Here is a 17,305-nt window from a genome sequence, read left to right as displayed (position 1 = left end):
CTGAGCTCGATTAGAATCCAGTCGTTAATGAAGGTGATGATGATCTAGCATAACCAGCACGACTCCATCAGACAGGACAAACCTGAGGGTCCTGTGATCAGCGTTGGCAATCTCGTACGGTCCGTGGTCCTGCCTAATGTTGCCGTAGTTGGGAGGAGGAAGAGGAGGATGAAGATGTGGAATGGGAGGAGCAGAGTGAATGGAGATGGATGCAGAGGCAGTGCAGTCAGAGGGGGGCAGATAACATAAGCTGTCCACTCTTGAAATGCACCGTTGCCACTGCTGCAGAGTAGAGATGTAGCTACTGTATGCACGGGGGTTGGGTTGTGTAAGACACTGCTACATTATATCCTCTTCCTAGTTCTCCTTCCTCAAGTCTCCACACAGATCAGACGTGGCTGGTGCATACTGCTGCAGTCCCTGCCTCTCAGCTACGCTCCGCTGTGTGAGAACGTGTGTGTGTGGTGTGTGTGTGTGTGCACGTATGTGTGCAATCACAACCAGCACTGCAGTGCCGGGGAAGAAGGGAGGGAGGGAGGGAGGGAGGGAGGGAGGGAGGGAGGGAGGGAAAGCAAGGAGAAATGAAGCGGTAGAGAGATATAGCGGGAGAGGGAGAGATAGAACAAAGCAAGATATATTGAGCTATTGGAAAAGAGAAAGAGAGAGAGAGAGGAGAAGGAAAGAGAGAAAACGAGAGAGAGCCTGCGTCATCCTTTAGTGTCACCAGGGACATTTTTCTGCACTAGAAATGACTGCACTCAGAGCAAAGCAGAGCGGGAGCAGGAGGTTTAAGAGGGAGGGGGAGGTGTTGTCATTTGGAAACAGCTGAATGAGAGGGGAGGAGGATGCAGGAACACATGGCCCACAGTGCAGCTGGCTGCTTCGGATGCCGTTCACTCTCACCCATTTAAAGGGACCAGCATGCATTTGGTTCACCAGCAGCAAATAGGCCTACCTCATTGGGTAGCTACAGTAACACAATTTCAGGGGTTAGAAGTGGAGGACTTTACAGCACAGACATAACCTGTAAGCAATTCTAGACCTCTGAAATAAATGTTTTAATCCATGAATATTTGTTCCACATAAATCAGAAACAGTGATATTGACAATGAACGTTCAATGACAGTTTATGTCATGTATATGGATTAGGTATGAGTAAATATACTTGAATAACAATTGAACATGCTACTGAATGTATAGTAAGATAAAGACTATACACAAGGAATGATCAAATGTTACTCTTGTAGAGAGTACATAAGAAACAGATAAGCAATTCAGGGTAACACTTTCCCCCGGGTACTTTAGGGTAGAATGGTTTCATATTGCCAGATAAACATATTTATAGCACCTATGAATTAAGATGCAGTCTATAGAACAATATGGAGCTGTATAGTAAAGTAACAAGGCACAAGATGCTATGATATATTATGAATAAATCACAGATCACCTTCCTGCTTTATTATAAAGTTCCCTAATGCTGACAGCATCTACAATATCATGTGCTATGAATCTATGTTAACGATTTACATTGAATGTGTACCATTAAGCATACATTACACATCTATACACACATCATAAACATTGCATTATAGCTACATAGAGCATTATGAAAATGTAATTAATATTTTTTATAGTAGTATAAAAATGTCGTGTTCCAAAAACACTGTGAATGTTCTGATTGGAGAGTGAGCAGAGTGGAGGAGTTAGCTGGGCTTGATTAGGTGATGCCATAATATCAACAAAGACATTTTAAATAAGACGGTCTATGTAGCTATGATGCAATGTTGCCATGGTTTTTATGTTTATAGATATACAATGTAACCTACAGTGCCTTCAGAAAGAATTCAGACCCCTTGACTTTTTCCACATTTTGTTACATTACAGCCTCATTCAAAAATGTATTAAAAATATATATATTTCCTCAACAATCTACACACAATACCCCATAATGACAAAGCAAAAACAGTTTTTTTTGTGCTAATTTATTAAAAATAAAAATACGTAAATATTATATTTACATAAGTACTCAGACCCTTTACTCAGTACTTTGCTGAAGCACCTTTGGCAGCGATTACCACCTTGACTCTTCTTGGGTATGATGATACAAGTTTGGCATACCTGTATTTGGGAAGTTTCTCCCATTCTTCTCTACAGATACTCTCAAGCTCTATCAGATTGGATTGGGAGCGTTGCTACACAGCTATTTTCAGGTGTCTCCAGAGATGTTTGATCGGGTTAAAGTCCGGGGTCTGGCTGGGCCACTCAAGGACATTCAGAGCCTTGTCCCGAAGCCACTCCTGTGTTGTCTTGGCTGTGTACTTAGGGTCGTTGTCCTGTTGGAAGGTGAACCTTCGCCCCAGTCTGAGGTCCTGAGCAGGTTTTCTTCAAGGATCTCTCTGTACTTTGCTCCGTTCATCTTTCCCTCGATCCTGACTAGTCTCCCAGTCCCTGCCGCTGAAAAACATCCCCACAGCATGATGCTGCCACCACCATGCTTAGAGATGGTGCCTGGTTTTGTCCAGACGTGACACTTGGCATTCAGGCCAAAGGGTTCAATCTTGGTTTCATCAGACCAGAGAATTGTTTCTCATGGTCTGAGAGTCTTTAGGTGCCTTTTGGCAAACTCCAAGCGAGCTGTCATGTGCCTTTTATTGAGGAGTGGCATCCGTCTGGCCACTCTACCATAAAGGCCTGATTGGTGGAGTGCTGCAGAGATGTAAAAAAAAAAAAAAATTGCCTTTATTTAACCAGATAAACTAGTTGAGAACAAGTTCTCATTTACAACTGTGACCTGGCCAAGATAAAGCAAAGCAGTGAGACAGAAACAACAACAGAGTTACACATGGAATAAACAAGCGTACAGTCAATAACACAATAGAAAAAAAAGAAAGTCTATATACAGTGTGTGCAAATGGCATGAGGTGGTAAGGCAATAAATAGGCCATAGTAGCAAAGTAATTACAATTTAGCAGATTAACACTGGAGTGATAGATGAGCAGATGATGATGATCAGATGATGGTGTGTAAGTAGTGATACTGGTGTGCAAAAGAGCAGCAAAGTGAATAAAAACAATATGGGGATGAGGTAGGTAGATTGGATGGTTGCAGCCAGCTCTAGGAAGAGTGTTGGTGGTTCCAAACTTCTTCCATTTCAGAATGATGGAGGCCATTGTGTTCTTAGGAACCTTCAAAGCTGCAGAAATGTTTTGGTACGCCTCCCCAGATCTGTGCCTCAACACAATCCTGTCTCGGATGTCTACGGACAATTCCTTCGACCTCATGGCTTGGTTTTTGCTCTGACATGCACTGTCAACTGTGGGACCTTATATACAGGTGTGTGCCTTTCCAAATCATATCCAATCAATTTAATTTACCATAGGTGGACTCCAATGTAGTTGTAGAAACATCTCAAGGATGATCGATGGAAAGAGGATGCACCTGAGCTCAATTTCGAGTCTCATAGCAAAGGGTCTGAATAGTGTAAATAAGGTATTACTGTTATTTATTTTTAATACATTTGAAACAATTTCGAAAAACCTGTTTTAATTTTGTCATTATGGAGTATTGTGTGTATATTGCTGAGGATGTTTAGTTATTTAATCAATTTTAGAATAAGGCTCTAATGTAACAAAATGTGGAAAAAGTCAAGGGGTCAATACTTTCCGATGGCACTGTATGATTTGTAATATAGCCTAGAATGAATGTACATCTTTTTTTATTCAAGGCATACAATACAGTAAGTGTTATATTATTCAATTCTCAGAAACAGGCCTTCAGCACCATAGCATTTTGCAATCCTGGTGCATTCTTTCTACGAGTTTCAGTAATGTTTTCAAATGACTCGTACACAATACATATTATGTTATCATTTGTGAAAAATAATAACAATTTGTCCATTGTCAATTTCTTTAGGTTAAATAAAAAGTTGAAGGTGAACCGTAAACAAAGACTCAAGCTGAGTAGATCATTAGGTTCACTAAATCATATAACCTTGGCTTCTACTTACTGTATTTACCACTGGACCAAAGCCATGTTTAGTCTTGTTTTTTCCTTTGAAATGAAAAACAGAAATAAAGAGTCACTTTCTTATCTCCTAATCGTCGTAATAGTTTTCGCTGGAATGGGAACTTCAACAATTCTAAGTCATGTTTCCCCGACAGTAACAGCCAAAGGCAACAAAAGGTCATGGCCTACACAGGAGTGACCTGGAAAGTAAAGCTGCAATTATCAATAACTGTCAATAATGGCCTTGGTTAGTCGGCTAAATACTTGATTTGTTTTGCTGAAGATATACAAACATGTTCCTAACCCTTCTTCTGTTGAGTGTGACAAGTATTGAGCAATTTCAGTGCCAACAGAAATGTTTTGGAATTCCATTATTTTGAATTTGTATTAGGATGTAGAATTAGAATTTAATATTTTAGAATTTGTAATGCACAAATTGAATACTTGAATTCAGAAATTGAACTTGTATTTCATGATTTGAAACTAAATTGAATAAATATTGCATTAATTTGTACAATTCTATTTCCAATTGAATTGAATATTCAAATTCAATATTTATATATTCAGTTTCAATATGGTAGATATTGCATTCGTTGTCTGTGTATCAAGTTACAAACTATAATTTCATAAGTTTATCAAAGTTTCATATATTCAACTTCTCAGATTCAGTATCTAAATTAAGATTGAAAACCAGAGACAACATCCTGATAGAATCAAACACTCTCTGTGGTCAACAGCAGCTCCTGGCGGTTTCTGAAGCCAATGTGGCATTTTGAATACATTTTCTATCCATGAATTTGGCTCTAGCATTTGAACCGTTTGAGATAGAAGTTATTATGACTGTTTATGACCCATTCCTAAAAGCTAAGACTGTAACATGGACGTCCCTTCAATTCCCCTCTATGATGATTACAGGCTGCACAGGACACGTTAAAAGGGAGTGTGATAAAAACCTCAATTTGGCCCCCGTAAGAACATAGTTGAATAGCCCTGTCATTGCACTTCTAAGGATAGCCTTTCCACTCACTATTTAATCTTGCTCTTGTGACCTACTGGGTTCGAACTGGGTCTCCTGCCTGTCACAAGACTGTGTTAGCCCTTTTTTTTTATTCACCTTCTTCCTCCTTATATGCTGCCCTAGCTTTCAGGTCTCAACTTTTCTCTCAAAATTTTCATGTGATTTTGGCACAGAGGAAAAGATAGACAGTGACTTTGTTCATATTGTTATTCATTCATATCCTGGAAAAGTGGTTGTCTCTCCATTGACGTCACACTTTGTTGGTCCCATTAGTTCCCAGCATGAGAATTATTAAAGTGTCAATAAGCCCATCATTCAAAGTATTTTAGTAATGGGAATGGAAAAATGATGTAGGCCTACTAGTGTTAAATTGTATGAAATCCATGAGTGATGATTCCTTGGAAAATTTTATTTACAAAACAAAAACCTTTAGGCCTACATCAATAGTTGTCACAAGTGCTTCACCCAAGGGTCTAGGGTTTCGTTCTAGAACAGGGGTAGGCAAACTTTTTGGCTTGAGGGCTACATCAGGATTTTGATATTCAACGGAGGGATACATTTTTGGGGGGACCAATTGTTTGTTAAATTTGCGGGGGCCTCCCGAGTGGTACAGCGGTCTAAGGCACCATTGAGGCATCACTACAGACCCGGGTTCGATTCCAGGCTGTGTCACAGCTGGCAGTGACTGGGAGACTCATGAGGCAGCGCACAATTGACCCAGCGTCATCCGGGGTAGGAGAGAGCTTGGCAGGCCGAGATTTCCTTGTCCCATCGCGCCTCTAGCAACTCCTGTGGTGGGCCAGGCGCATGCACGCTGACAGGTGTTTCTTCTGACACTTGGTGCGGCTGGCTTCCGGGTTAAGCGGGCATTGTCGAGAAGCAGTGCGGCTTGGCTGGGTCGTGTTTCGGAGGACGCACAGCACTCAACCTTCAGCTCTCCCGAGTCCGTACGGGAGTTGCAGCAATGGGACAAGACTATAACTACCAATTGGATACCATGAAACTGGGGAGACATTTTTTGTAAATGTCTTGCGGACCGGATTGAAGTGCCCCCCGGTCTAGAAGCATGGTTTAGACTGCTCCTACAGTTTTGCTTCGGTACTACAGTTCAACTGACTCCCGGCCCAGAAAGAAAATTCCATAGATGGCCACAAATCATATTTGAAAATTTCTAATAAGACACCTTTATGTCCAGAATATCCATTGAATTATTCCAATAATTGTTGCTGAGGACAATTTTTTACATCCCTCACAGCCGAAGATAGTCGCTACTCGCGCTGCTCCCTGTTGGCCCGCATAAACTGATGCAAACCGGATATAGACAGTCCATGAATCGGCGAACATGAGTAGATTACCTTGAAAACAACAGACGGACAAATTAACAGTCTCCAGTTAATATTATACCTCAGTGGCTTCACCTGGCCTAAATCCCAAAAGTGCAAGCCTAACAATGATTTATATACACTAGATGACTGATAGGGGTGCTGTGTTGAAGCCACCATGACACCACCGTCATAAAAAATATTTTGGAAGCTATAAAAATTCAAATGTATTTAATGTCTACGTTAATTTTTGCCACATTTGTTATATTACAGATACCTTAATGCATACTTTTAAATTATATTATGTGAGCTAAACATACATTCCTTAAAGTCTATTTTTTTTAGATTACTAATGTTACTGTCCCCACTACAACAATGCCCATGAAACATTTCATTGAAATACTGTAGAATTCCATTCTGCTCCTAATGGGGAGTGTTAATATGGCCAGCAGGAGGCAAAGCCTCTCAATGACCAATACATCAGCAATCCAGGGTTTATATACCTTATTGAAGCAGAAGCACTGTGGCAGGGCAAGGAAGAGACCTAACGGGGACTAACAATCAACAATATAACCATGATTATTGCCTTCATATCGTGTGAGTGAAGGGAAGGAAGTCACACTTCAGTGGACACAACTTTTAGCCATCATTCCACACCACACTACACCTCCCACAATCCCCTTGGTTGGAGGTTGCCCAATACACAAATTACGGGCCAGGGGTTGGTTTGTTGTTGCAGAAGAAAGAGCTCAAGAAACAGTAAAAAAAAAGTGAAGATAATATTTCAGGGAAAGTGTCGCATGAGGTAGGTCATGGTGACTAAATGATCGATTATCTGACCTGTCTTTAATGTCTGCTTGATTCAAGTAAATCATTTTCGTTGTTAGCTTAGCTAACGAGCCAGTGAGACAAGTTAGCTTGCGTGCTAACTAGCTTGCACCGTTTTAGTTTGGACGATGTAATGTTTACTAGCTAACTTATTTTTTTAGCTAGCTAAGTTTGTTTCACACCTAAAATATTGACTATTCTTAAAACTGAACGTATGTACTGTATACTAGCTAAATAACGATCTACCGTTAGATAGCTAACGTTAGTTATTCTAAGTAACGTTAACGATGTGGTTACTATACCATGTTTGGTTTTGTATGTGTTAGCTAGCGTTACCGTTTCAGTATTGTCTGCACAAGAAGGTCACAAGTCTTGAGGCAAAGCGACGTTTCAACCATGACTGGATAACAACAGATGGCTGGTTACCTGGCGAGAAATTGAATTCAGAAATGTTTATTTGATAACATGGTAACTGGTTATTCAATATAATGTCACCAATAAAGCCAGTGAACAATCAGTTTACAGACCCGCTGAGCAAAGTGAACCTGTTGCTCTAAATGTTTTCATGTGTGACTCGTGTTGTGACTGATGTCGACACAGCCAGGTCGCTTGGTTGGGTGTGGAACGTTCCAACAGGAATCTTTCCTGTGTGACTCGTGTTGTGACTGATGTCGACACAGCCAGGTCGCTTGGTTGGGTGTGGAACGTTCCAACAGGAATCTTTCCTGTGTGACTCGTGTTGTGACTGATGTCGACACAGCCAGGTCGCTTGGTTGGGTGTGGAACGTTCCAACAGGAATCTTTCCTGTGTGACTCGTGTTGTGACTGATGTCGACACAGCCAGGTCGCTTGGTTGGGTGTGGAACGTTCCAACAGGAATCTTTCCTGTGTGACTCGTGTTGTGACTGATGTCGAGCCAGCCAGGTCGCTTGGTTGGGTGTGGAACGTTCCAACAGGAATCTTTCCTGTGTGACACGTGTTGTGACTGATGTCGACACAGCCAGGTCGCTTGGTTGGGTGTGGAACGTTCCAACAGGAATCTGTTCCATAAACTAAGTAAATAACAAGGTTGCCAACAAACAACACATACAAGGTTGTATAGCGGCAGAATAAGATACCGGGTAGGAGTGGGCTATTTATTTAAGTTTTTCACTCACCGTCCACGTTTATTCCGAAAAATGTAATTAGGGAGGTGAATTGATCGTGCTACTGTGTATGCGTTGTTTGTTGGCATCCTTGTACTTCACAACGTTTTTGGTAGAGATTCCTGTTGGAACTTTCCACAAATTATACCCATCCCGCTTGGTTTGCCTCCCTGATGTGAATAAATATAGGCTGTATAACATGACATGCGCCTTTTAATATAATGAGACATGGAGCAAAGTGACCCTGCTGCTCTCTCTAACAGCTTTCCTGTGTGGTGTTGCTGGGTGTTACCCTCCCTGCCATGAGAGCTGACCAGGTCCCCAGCCACCCCTCCTTCTGCAGTTGATGGATCTGCAGATGGTCTGGAGATGACAGACAGCATCAGGGCCTTCCTCCGCAATGTTGCGACGGTCAGACAACAACACAACACACCCTGTCTATCCACACACAAGTGATAGGCCAACACATAGAGTTAAAGGACTGTACAGCTATGACACTGAATCATGAGGATGTGTACCAACTACCAAGTTCTGTATAGATCCATTGGGAACTATGTTTTTAGTTCAATTGAAGCCATCCAGTGCCCCATTTAACATTTTTCCTGGTTAATTGGTGCGTTTTTACACAAGACAAGTGAAATGTTTTGAGAAAATGTAAGCTTTTTATTTTTGTCTTGTTTTCTCTAGTCTAAAGGAAGTAGAGCAAACGTAGCTTTGGGGCAAAATCATAGTAGCCTACATTTAGAGGCTTAACCAAATGTTTACCTTTGTGTTGTTTACCTTGAACCTTATCATCTTGCTTCCAGATGGCTAGTGATCCCCTCCACAAAAGCAGAACAAAGATTAGCCTTGTTTTTTTTAATTAATTTGTTTTATTTCAACTGTGCTACTATGTAAACAAGTGCATTAAAGCGCATGCTACATGACGATATAAATGATGATATAAAAATACATTTTGTATTTAAAACACTACTATTGAGCTTTTCAACTCACCAAGTCTAATGTGATGTGTTAATTTCCTTTAAGTAATTTACCCCAGTCTGTGCATATTTTCTGTGTGTCCTAACAGGGGATTAAGGACTCCATTTTGGGGATTGGAACTATCTCCAAGCTGGATGCCCGCATCCAGCAGAAAAGGGAGGAGCAGCGGAGGAGGAGAGCCAGCGGGGCCCTGGCTCAGAGACGGGCCCAGAGTGAGGAACGCAAACAGGAGAGGTAGGCACTGGCACGTAGGGCTGCAATACCCTATTCACACTGCCAAGCTGGGCTGTCCTGGTCATGTATCCACCACTGTTTCTGTAACTGTGAAAGGGTGATGGGAAAAGAGAATGTCAGAGCCAGCACACTTCTGTTCAGGTTGGCACAATATTGTGGGTATAAGAAAGGGTATACATGTTACATATCATAAAAGTCTACTGCTTAATAGACACTGATATTTTGCTATTTTATTTACATTTCTCCCTCTCTAACCTGATACGCTATTTCTAGTTGTGAAAGGTTCATATTAGGGGCTCAATTAAATCCCTAACGCAGAAGTTCAGCGCTATTGCGCGATTGATATCCAATTGAGCCGACATATGCAGTGTTTTCTTTGAATGCAGTCTCCGCTAATGTGTGAATATGGCCTTTAAATTTCTCTATAGCATTGAACTTTCGCGATACAGATTGAGTTGTGCCCTAAGAGTTATGAGTAAAGACCTATAATATGGATCCTTGTATGCTGTCCAGTGTCCACGATAGGCCAAGGCCTATACCTTTTTGTGCCTATTAATGACAATGTGTTGTCATATTCTTTCTTTCAGTGAACCCAAATTAGCCAGTAGGATTTTTCAGTGCTGTGCCTGGAATGGGGGAGTGTTCTGGGTAAATAATAACACTATTCTATATTTTTAAACCATTTGATAAATGTATATCATGCAAATACTGTATTTTTATGATGGGCAAATACTGTATGTAATACTACGTAGACATTGTTTGTGTTAGTAATCCCCCCTCCGATTCCCTTTGCAGCTCAGTCTGTTCCTCTTCTACCGGGTGTTTATTCCACTGCTGCAGACTCTGACAGCAATAATCATCGGTATGTGTGCCTGCCAGGAACAGTGGGGTGGGTTTACTCCATTATCACATGCTTCATAGTGATTTGTTAAGAACAGTGGTCAAATCTGTCACTCAAAGAGCCATTTCCTGCCAGGTGACCCCTCTCTCCATGGCAACGTCTGGTCCTGGCTGGAGTTCATATTGACCTCCGTGTTCAGTGCTCTCTGGGTGCTCCCTTTGTTTGTGCTCAGCAAGATAGTCAACGCCATCTGGTTCCAGGTGAGGCCTCTGTTAGTTAGGACACAGACGATGATAGAGATGTTTTGTGGTTGTTGTAACAAGGGTGCTGGTCAGGGAGAACTGATGCACGGTTGGCACTGGAGAGCACTAGTTGTGTATACTTTTAGTCTAAACGACACCCCCCAGCTGTGATCTGGATACGTGGATATGTGAACTGATTGCCCCCCATCTATCTTCAGAGCTCGTGCTGCTAGGTGACCTAAACTGTGACCCTAACCCTGTTTTCAAACCCGATCTCAGCGATCACTGCCTCATTGCCTGCATCCGTAATGGGTCAGCGGTCAAACGACCTCCACTCATCACTATCAAACGCTCCCTGAAACACTTCAGCGTGCAGGCCTTTCTAATCGACCTGGCCCGGGTATCCTGGAAGGATATCGACCTCATCCCATCAGTAGAGGATGCCTGGTTATTAAAAAAAAAAAACCTTCCTCACCATCTTAAATAAGCATGCCACATTCAATAAATTTAGAACCAGGAACAGATATAGCCCTGGGTTCTCTCCAGACCTGACTGCCCTTAACCAACACAAAAACATCCTGTGGCGTTCTGCATTAGCGTCGAACAGCTCCTGTGAAATGCAACTTTTTAGGGAGGTTAGAAACCAATACAGTTAGAAAAGCCAAGGCTAGCTTTTTCAAGCAGAAATTTGCTTCCTGCAACACAAACTCAAAAAAGTTCTGGGACATTGTAAAGTCCAAGGAGAATAAGAGCACCTCCTCCCAGCTGCCCACTGCACTAAGGATAGGAAACTCACCACCGATAAATCCACTATAATTGAGAATTTCAATAAGCATTTTTCTACGGCTGGCCATGCTTTCCACTTGGCCACCCCTACCCCGGTCAACAGCACTGCACCCCCCACAGCAACTTGCCCAAGCCTTCCCCATTTCTCCTCCCAAATCCAGCCAGCTGATGTTCTGAAAGAGCTGTAAAATCTGGACCCCCACAAATCAGCCGGGCTAGACAATCTTGGCTCTTTCTTTCTAAAAATTATCTGCCGAAATTGTTGCAACCCCTATTACTAGCCTGTTCAACCTCTCTTTCGTGTCGTCTGAGATTCCCAAAGATTGGAAAGCAGCTGCGGTCATCCCCCTCTTCAAAGGGGGGGGGGACTCTCTTGACCCAAACTGCTACAGACCTATATCTATCCTACCCTGCCTTTCTAAGGTCTTTGAAAGCCAAGTCAACAAACAGATTACCGACCATTTCGAATCCCACCGTACCTTCTCCGCTATGCAATCTGGTTTCAGAGCTGGTCATGGGTGCACCTCGGCCACGCTCACGGCTCTAACCAATATCTTAACCACCATCGATAAGAAACAATACTGTGCAGCCGTATTCATTGACCTGGCCAAGGCTTTCGACTCTGTCAATCACCACATCCTCATTGGCAGACTCAACAGCCTTGGTTTCTCAAATGATTGCCTCGCCTGGTTCACCAAATACTTATCTGACAGAGTTCAGTGTGTCAAACCTGGGGGCCTGTTGTCCGGGCCTCTGGCAGTCTCTATGGGGGTTCAATTCTTGGGCCGACTCTCTTCTCTGTATATATCAACGATGTCGCTCTTGCTCCTCGTGAGTCTCTGATCCACCTCTACGCAGACGACACCATTCTGTATACTTCTGGCCCTTTGGACACTGTTAACAACCCTCCAGATGAGCTTCACTGCCATACAACTCTCCTTCCGTGGCCTCCAACTGCTCTTAAATACAAGTAAAAATAAATGCATGCTCTTCAACCGATCGCTGCCTGCACCTGCCCGCCCGTCCAGCATCACTACTCTAGACGGTTCTGACTTAGAATATGTGGACAACTACAAATACCTAGGTGTCTGGTTAGACTGTAAACTCTCCTTCCAGACTCACATAAAACATCTCCAATCCAAAGTTAAATCTAGAATTGGCTTCCTATTTCGCAACAAAGCATCCTTCACTCATGCTGCCAAACGTACCCTCGTAAAACTGACCATCTTACCGCTCCTCGGCGATGTCATTTACAAAATAGCCTCCAACACCCTACTCAACAAATTGTATACAGTCTATCACAGTGCAATCCGTTTTGTCACCAAAGCCCCATATACTACCCACCACTGCGACCTGTATGCTTTCGTTGGCTGCTCCTCGCTTCATACTCGTCGCCAAACCCACTGGCTCCAGGTCATCTACAAGACCCTGCTAGGTAAAGTCCCGCCTTATTTCTTCTCACTGGTCACCATAGCTGCACCCACCTGTAGCACGTGTTCCAGCAGGTATATCTCAGTTGTCACCCCCAAAGCCAATTCCTCCTTTGGTCGCCTCTCCTTCCAGTTCTCTGCTGCCAATCACTGGAACGAACTACAAAAATCTCTGTAACTGGAAACACTTATGTCCCTCACTAGCTTTAAGCACCAGCTGTCAGAGTAGCTCACAGATCACTGCACCTGTAAATAGCCCAAACAACTTCCTCTTCCCCTACTGTATTTATTTATTTATTTATTTTGCTCCTTTGCACCCCGGTATTTCTTCTTTGCACACTCATCTACTGTCAAATCTACCATTCCAGTGTTTTAATTGCTATATTGTATTTACTTCGCCACCATGGCCTATTTATTGCCTTTACCTCCCTTATCTCACCTCATTTGCTCACATTGTATATAGACTTATTTTTCTACTGTATTATTTACTGTATGTTTGTTTTACTCTAGGTGTAACTCTGTGTCGAACTGCTTTGCTTTATCTTGTCCAGGTCGCAGTTGTAAATGAGAACTTGTTCTCAACTTGCCAACCTGGCTAAATAAAGGTGAAATAAAATAAATAAAAATGAAATCCTTGGGATGTCCCAACTCTGATGTCACCCGATATGAAATTGAATACTGTTAGGTAAGGGTTAGGTAAGAATAAGGTTAGGGTTAGGTAAGAGTTAGGGTATGGGTTAGGTTTAGTTTTAGGGTAGGGACATCCCAAGGATCCCGGATAGTAGGGCTCCACGATATGGGCATTTAAAAAAAAAAATGTATTGCAATTTTACAAAACACTTTGGTGAATTGTTGGGATCATAGAAATCAAACTATTATTTGAATTCTATGGTTGGTGGTGTTTGGAATGACAACTAATGAAAAGGCCTGGTACAGTCGAAGTTTTTGTGACGGGGTAGAAACCTAAGTGTTGGTCAGACTTTCCCAGGGTACCTTTATTACATTTAAATTGATGGTGTTTTAAAAAAAGATTGGAGCCTCTTGCGATATGGATATTGTACATGTCGATATTGCAATTTGATTAAGTGTGCATCCCTACAGGATAGCACTAACCATACCTTTTATCATAATCCAATTTAATGAATAATGGTAAAGGGGGATACCTAGTCAGTTGCAGAACTGAATGCATTCAACCAAATTACAGTCTCTGTTGACAATATAGTTTCCAGCAATGCTCGGGATAGAGTAGTGGCTTTGATACAGTTGAATGTCTCACAGTAGTTAAGAATTTCCCTTGTTATTGCTATCTATATTATCTTCCAGTCTTGAATATTATTGCCTGAGGATCTTGTGAGACGTTAACCTCCTGTTTTACTGTGTAACACATGTTAACGCGTCCTCTGGTTGTCTGCTGTAGGACATAGCTGACCTGGCCTTCGAGGTGTCTGGTCGGAAAGCCCAGCCCTTCCCCAGCGTCAGTAAGATCATCGCTGACATGATCTTCAACCTCCTCCTCCAGGCTCTCTTCCTCATTCAGGTAGTACAGCAGTTGACATTCCCATGTGTCAAGTTCATGAAGACTCACTATCAATCATGATCTCACTATCTGTCAAGAGGGTTCTCTAAGGTTATGTTGTAATTAAAACCTACAGGGGTCTTCGGGTTCAACACTGAGAGCTGTGATCCATTACCTTCAATGGTTCGAGTTAGTAATCAACATATTATCTCATCTTGTCTTTGTTGTGGTCCTCTAGGGTATGGTTGTGAGTCTCTTCCCCATCGACGCTATTGGACAGATGGTCAGCCTTCTCCACATGTCTTTGCTCTACTCCCTCTACTGCTTTGAGTATCGCTGGTTCAACCATGGTGAGCCTCCTTTCTACTCAGATGTATTTCTTGTAAAAGTATTATACTCATTTTAGATAATAGGAACTGATTAAAATCTCAACCCATTTGTAACCGTTTCATCCAAGGCATTGAGATGCACCAACGGCTGTCCAACATTGAGAGGAACTGGCCCTACTACTTTGGCTTTGGTCTCCCCATGGCTCTGTTGACTGCCCTCCCCTCTTCATATATAATCAGGTAATGCCACTAATGTCTTCTCTCTGTCTTTCTTTCAAGCCATGCAGACAATATGCAGACTTTCAGTCCTACTAATATCCCAAATCATTTTAATGATCCATTAAAATCATACTATTTTTTTTCTGCAATAGTGGCTGTCTGTTCTCCATCCTATTCCCTCTGTTCATTATCAGCGCTAACGAGGCCAAAACCCCAACAAAGCTATAGTGAGTATGGTGCACTGCACGCCCTAATCAAACTGATTCACTTGTGTGAAAAGAGCCAGTGAAATCTTCCCTGCTCACTCACTCTTTTCTTCCACCCCGTATCTTCCATACACAGCCACTTCCAGCTGCGCCTCTTCTCTCTGGTTGTGCTGATTAGCAACAAGTTGTTCCACAAGACGGTCCACCTGCAGTCCTCCCTGAACTCGTCCATCTCCGCCGAGAAGCTGCCTACCTCTCCCCACGCCTCTCCTGCCCGCCAGAGACCCCTGTCCACCCAGTGATGCCCACCGGGGGGGGGGACGACGACAAGGGAGCAGCTCTGCTCAGTAAACCAATGGAGCAGTTGATTCTGTCTGTGGAAGGATCTCTCTTATCAGGACAGGAGGAGGATGTTTGGTTTAAAGCTAGGTTTTATTGTGCTTTTAACGATTTTACTATGGCCAATTTCATATTATTTTGGAGCACAGGTCAGGTGTGTTTTTAATGTGAATGACATGTAAGGAGATTTAACTGCTGTGTGCCTCACACTCAAACACACAGGATTCTTATATCTTATTCTCATTAAAATGTTTTGTTTTAATTGTTTTTTTATGTATGATGTGCCATTTTAGTGCTTTAAATTAAGCAAAAGCAGTCATATACATTGTTTTTCTTCATTAGTTTTTGTTCTGCTCTTTTTGATTGCTACTCCAATGTTTTGCTTGTTTATTCTGTTTATCACCCCGTGGCTGATCCCAGACTGCTTTGTATAAAACTCTTGATGTGGAAGAGAAAAAGGAAAAGGGTTACATTTTTTGCCAGGACTCATGTTATGTTACTCTACATTTTGAATGACAGACAGAGCTTTAGACACTGGTCACACAATCCTTGGTATTCCTTTGTTTGAGGAATCAGCACAGGGATGCACCCAGTGACTAGATGTTCATCAAAGTGTGTGTGACTAAAATAAGCCCCTTCTCCATTGAAGGGGGTGACATGTTTGCGGTGTTCAAAAGTGGAGCACAAGAGTTGTGACATGTACATTTTTCTGTGTTGCAAGTGACATTCCTTTCACACTGATGGGACGTTGTCTTGTTAATAAATAGCTGTTTCTCTGTAAAGCCAGGGCATCACTGATACTCCTGGCCAGAAACCCAGGAATAATCTTGTGTGGTGAAAACAAAGGGATACTTTTTTTTTTTATTCCTATAAGTGCTTTCTTTAGACTAATTGTAATTTGTACACTTTCAGTATGGGAGCTGGTCTAAACATCCCACAAAAAGGAGCATCCTTAATTAATCCAAATATATCACTGGTTGTTGTGTGTAAAGTAAGGCTAGCTGTTTTGAAGAAGCTGTTTTCTATAGTTGTGTATTAGACAGACAGGTGAAGCTGTATGACTCTGCTGCTTGGCCAGATCAGATGACACTGCCAAACTGCTTTATCTACTACTTTGTTCGACTCACTTCTGCTTCGATCAATTGTACACAGAACACTGCAGTGTAGGTACTTGGAAGATGTCACTGAGCTCCGTTCTGACTGATTTTCTCTTGAAGGAAGAAAGGAAGGTGTATAGTGCATACCTTTACAGATGGGAGAAGCCCTCTGTGTTTATGTTCCCCTTTGAGCAGTGGCAAATCCAAATGGGCTGTGAGGGATTTTTGGCATAATATCTCTTGGCTCTGAATGTTCAACCAAAACCTCACCATGGGGGTTACCATCAAGCTTTTACCTAATCTTATCTAATAGGTTGGGGGGGGGCAGTATGTAATAATTGTAAGTGCATAGTATTTATGTATCCAGATTGATATATGTGAGTGAGATTTTGTAAAAGTATTATGCCTAATTTCAATAAAATTGGTCAGTATACACTACATCTAATTGGAAGTCATCTTGATTGACACAATTATTCTAAAATATTATATTGCAAACTGCTAAATGTTTCCAACGTGGATATTTTATTTAAAACATCTCAACATTTGTAAAATAATTCACAAAATGTTGGTGTTATATTAATGTCCAAATGTAGGTGATACTTTACTGCATAACTGGTTGGAAACTAAGAGATATTTAACAAGGTTAAAACAAATATATATGGGTGTCGCTTTTTATACTGCCAGACCAATTTAATCAAGAAGGGGATTCGCAGATTAATGTTCGATTTTGAGAAAGCAGTCCTCCCTCACCGCTTTTTCCCGTTCAC

General features: G+C 42.0%; 1 protein-coding gene across 1 annotated transcript; it reads left to right on the top strand.

Annotated features, from left to right (window-relative positions):
* The first annotated feature begins 6,988 nt into the window (after positions 1-6,988).
* Positions 6,989-16,223, top strand: LOC139418277 (etoposide-induced protein 2.4 homolog). The gene is made up of 11 exons (XM_071167617.1): positions 6,989-7,150; positions 8,582-8,729; positions 9,388-9,533; positions 10,121-10,181; positions 10,329-10,395; positions 10,510-10,634; positions 14,250-14,369; positions 14,587-14,698; positions 14,806-14,917; positions 15,049-15,123; positions 15,239-16,223. Exons 2-11 carry the CDS (start codon positions 8,688-8,690, stop codon positions 15,402-15,404), a joined length of 1,026 nt encoding a protein of 341 aa, XP_071023718.1. The 5' UTR covers positions 6,989-7,150; positions 8,582-8,687; the 3' UTR covers positions 15,405-16,223.
* The last annotated feature ends 1,082 nt before the right edge of the window (positions 16,224-17,305 follow it).

The sequence above is a fragment of the Oncorhynchus clarkii genome, chromosome 10 (assembly GCF_045791955.1).
Source record: "Oncorhynchus clarkii lewisi isolate Uvic-CL-2024 chromosome 10, UVic_Ocla_1.0, whole genome shotgun sequence".
Lineage (NCBI taxonomy): Eukaryota > Metazoa > Chordata > Actinopteri > Salmoniformes > Salmonidae > Oncorhynchus > Oncorhynchus clarkii.
This window is presented reverse-complemented; position numbering and strand designations above follow the sequence as displayed.

Bases quoted from the DNA above. Each gene is read 5' to 3' on its own strand.
- LOC139418277 (XM_071167617.1), top strand. From the start codon at position 8,688: ATGACAGACAGCATCAGGGCCTTCCTCCGCAATGTTGCGACG. The intron at 9,534-10,120 runs GTAGGCACTGGC...TCTTTCTTTCAG, and splicing joins GAGGAACGCAAACAGGAGAG to TGAACCCAAATTAGCCAGTA. The intron at 14,370-14,586 runs GTAGTACAGCAG...GTGGTCCTCTAG, and splicing joins AGGCTCTCTTCCTCATTCAG to GGTATGGTTGTGAGTCTCTT.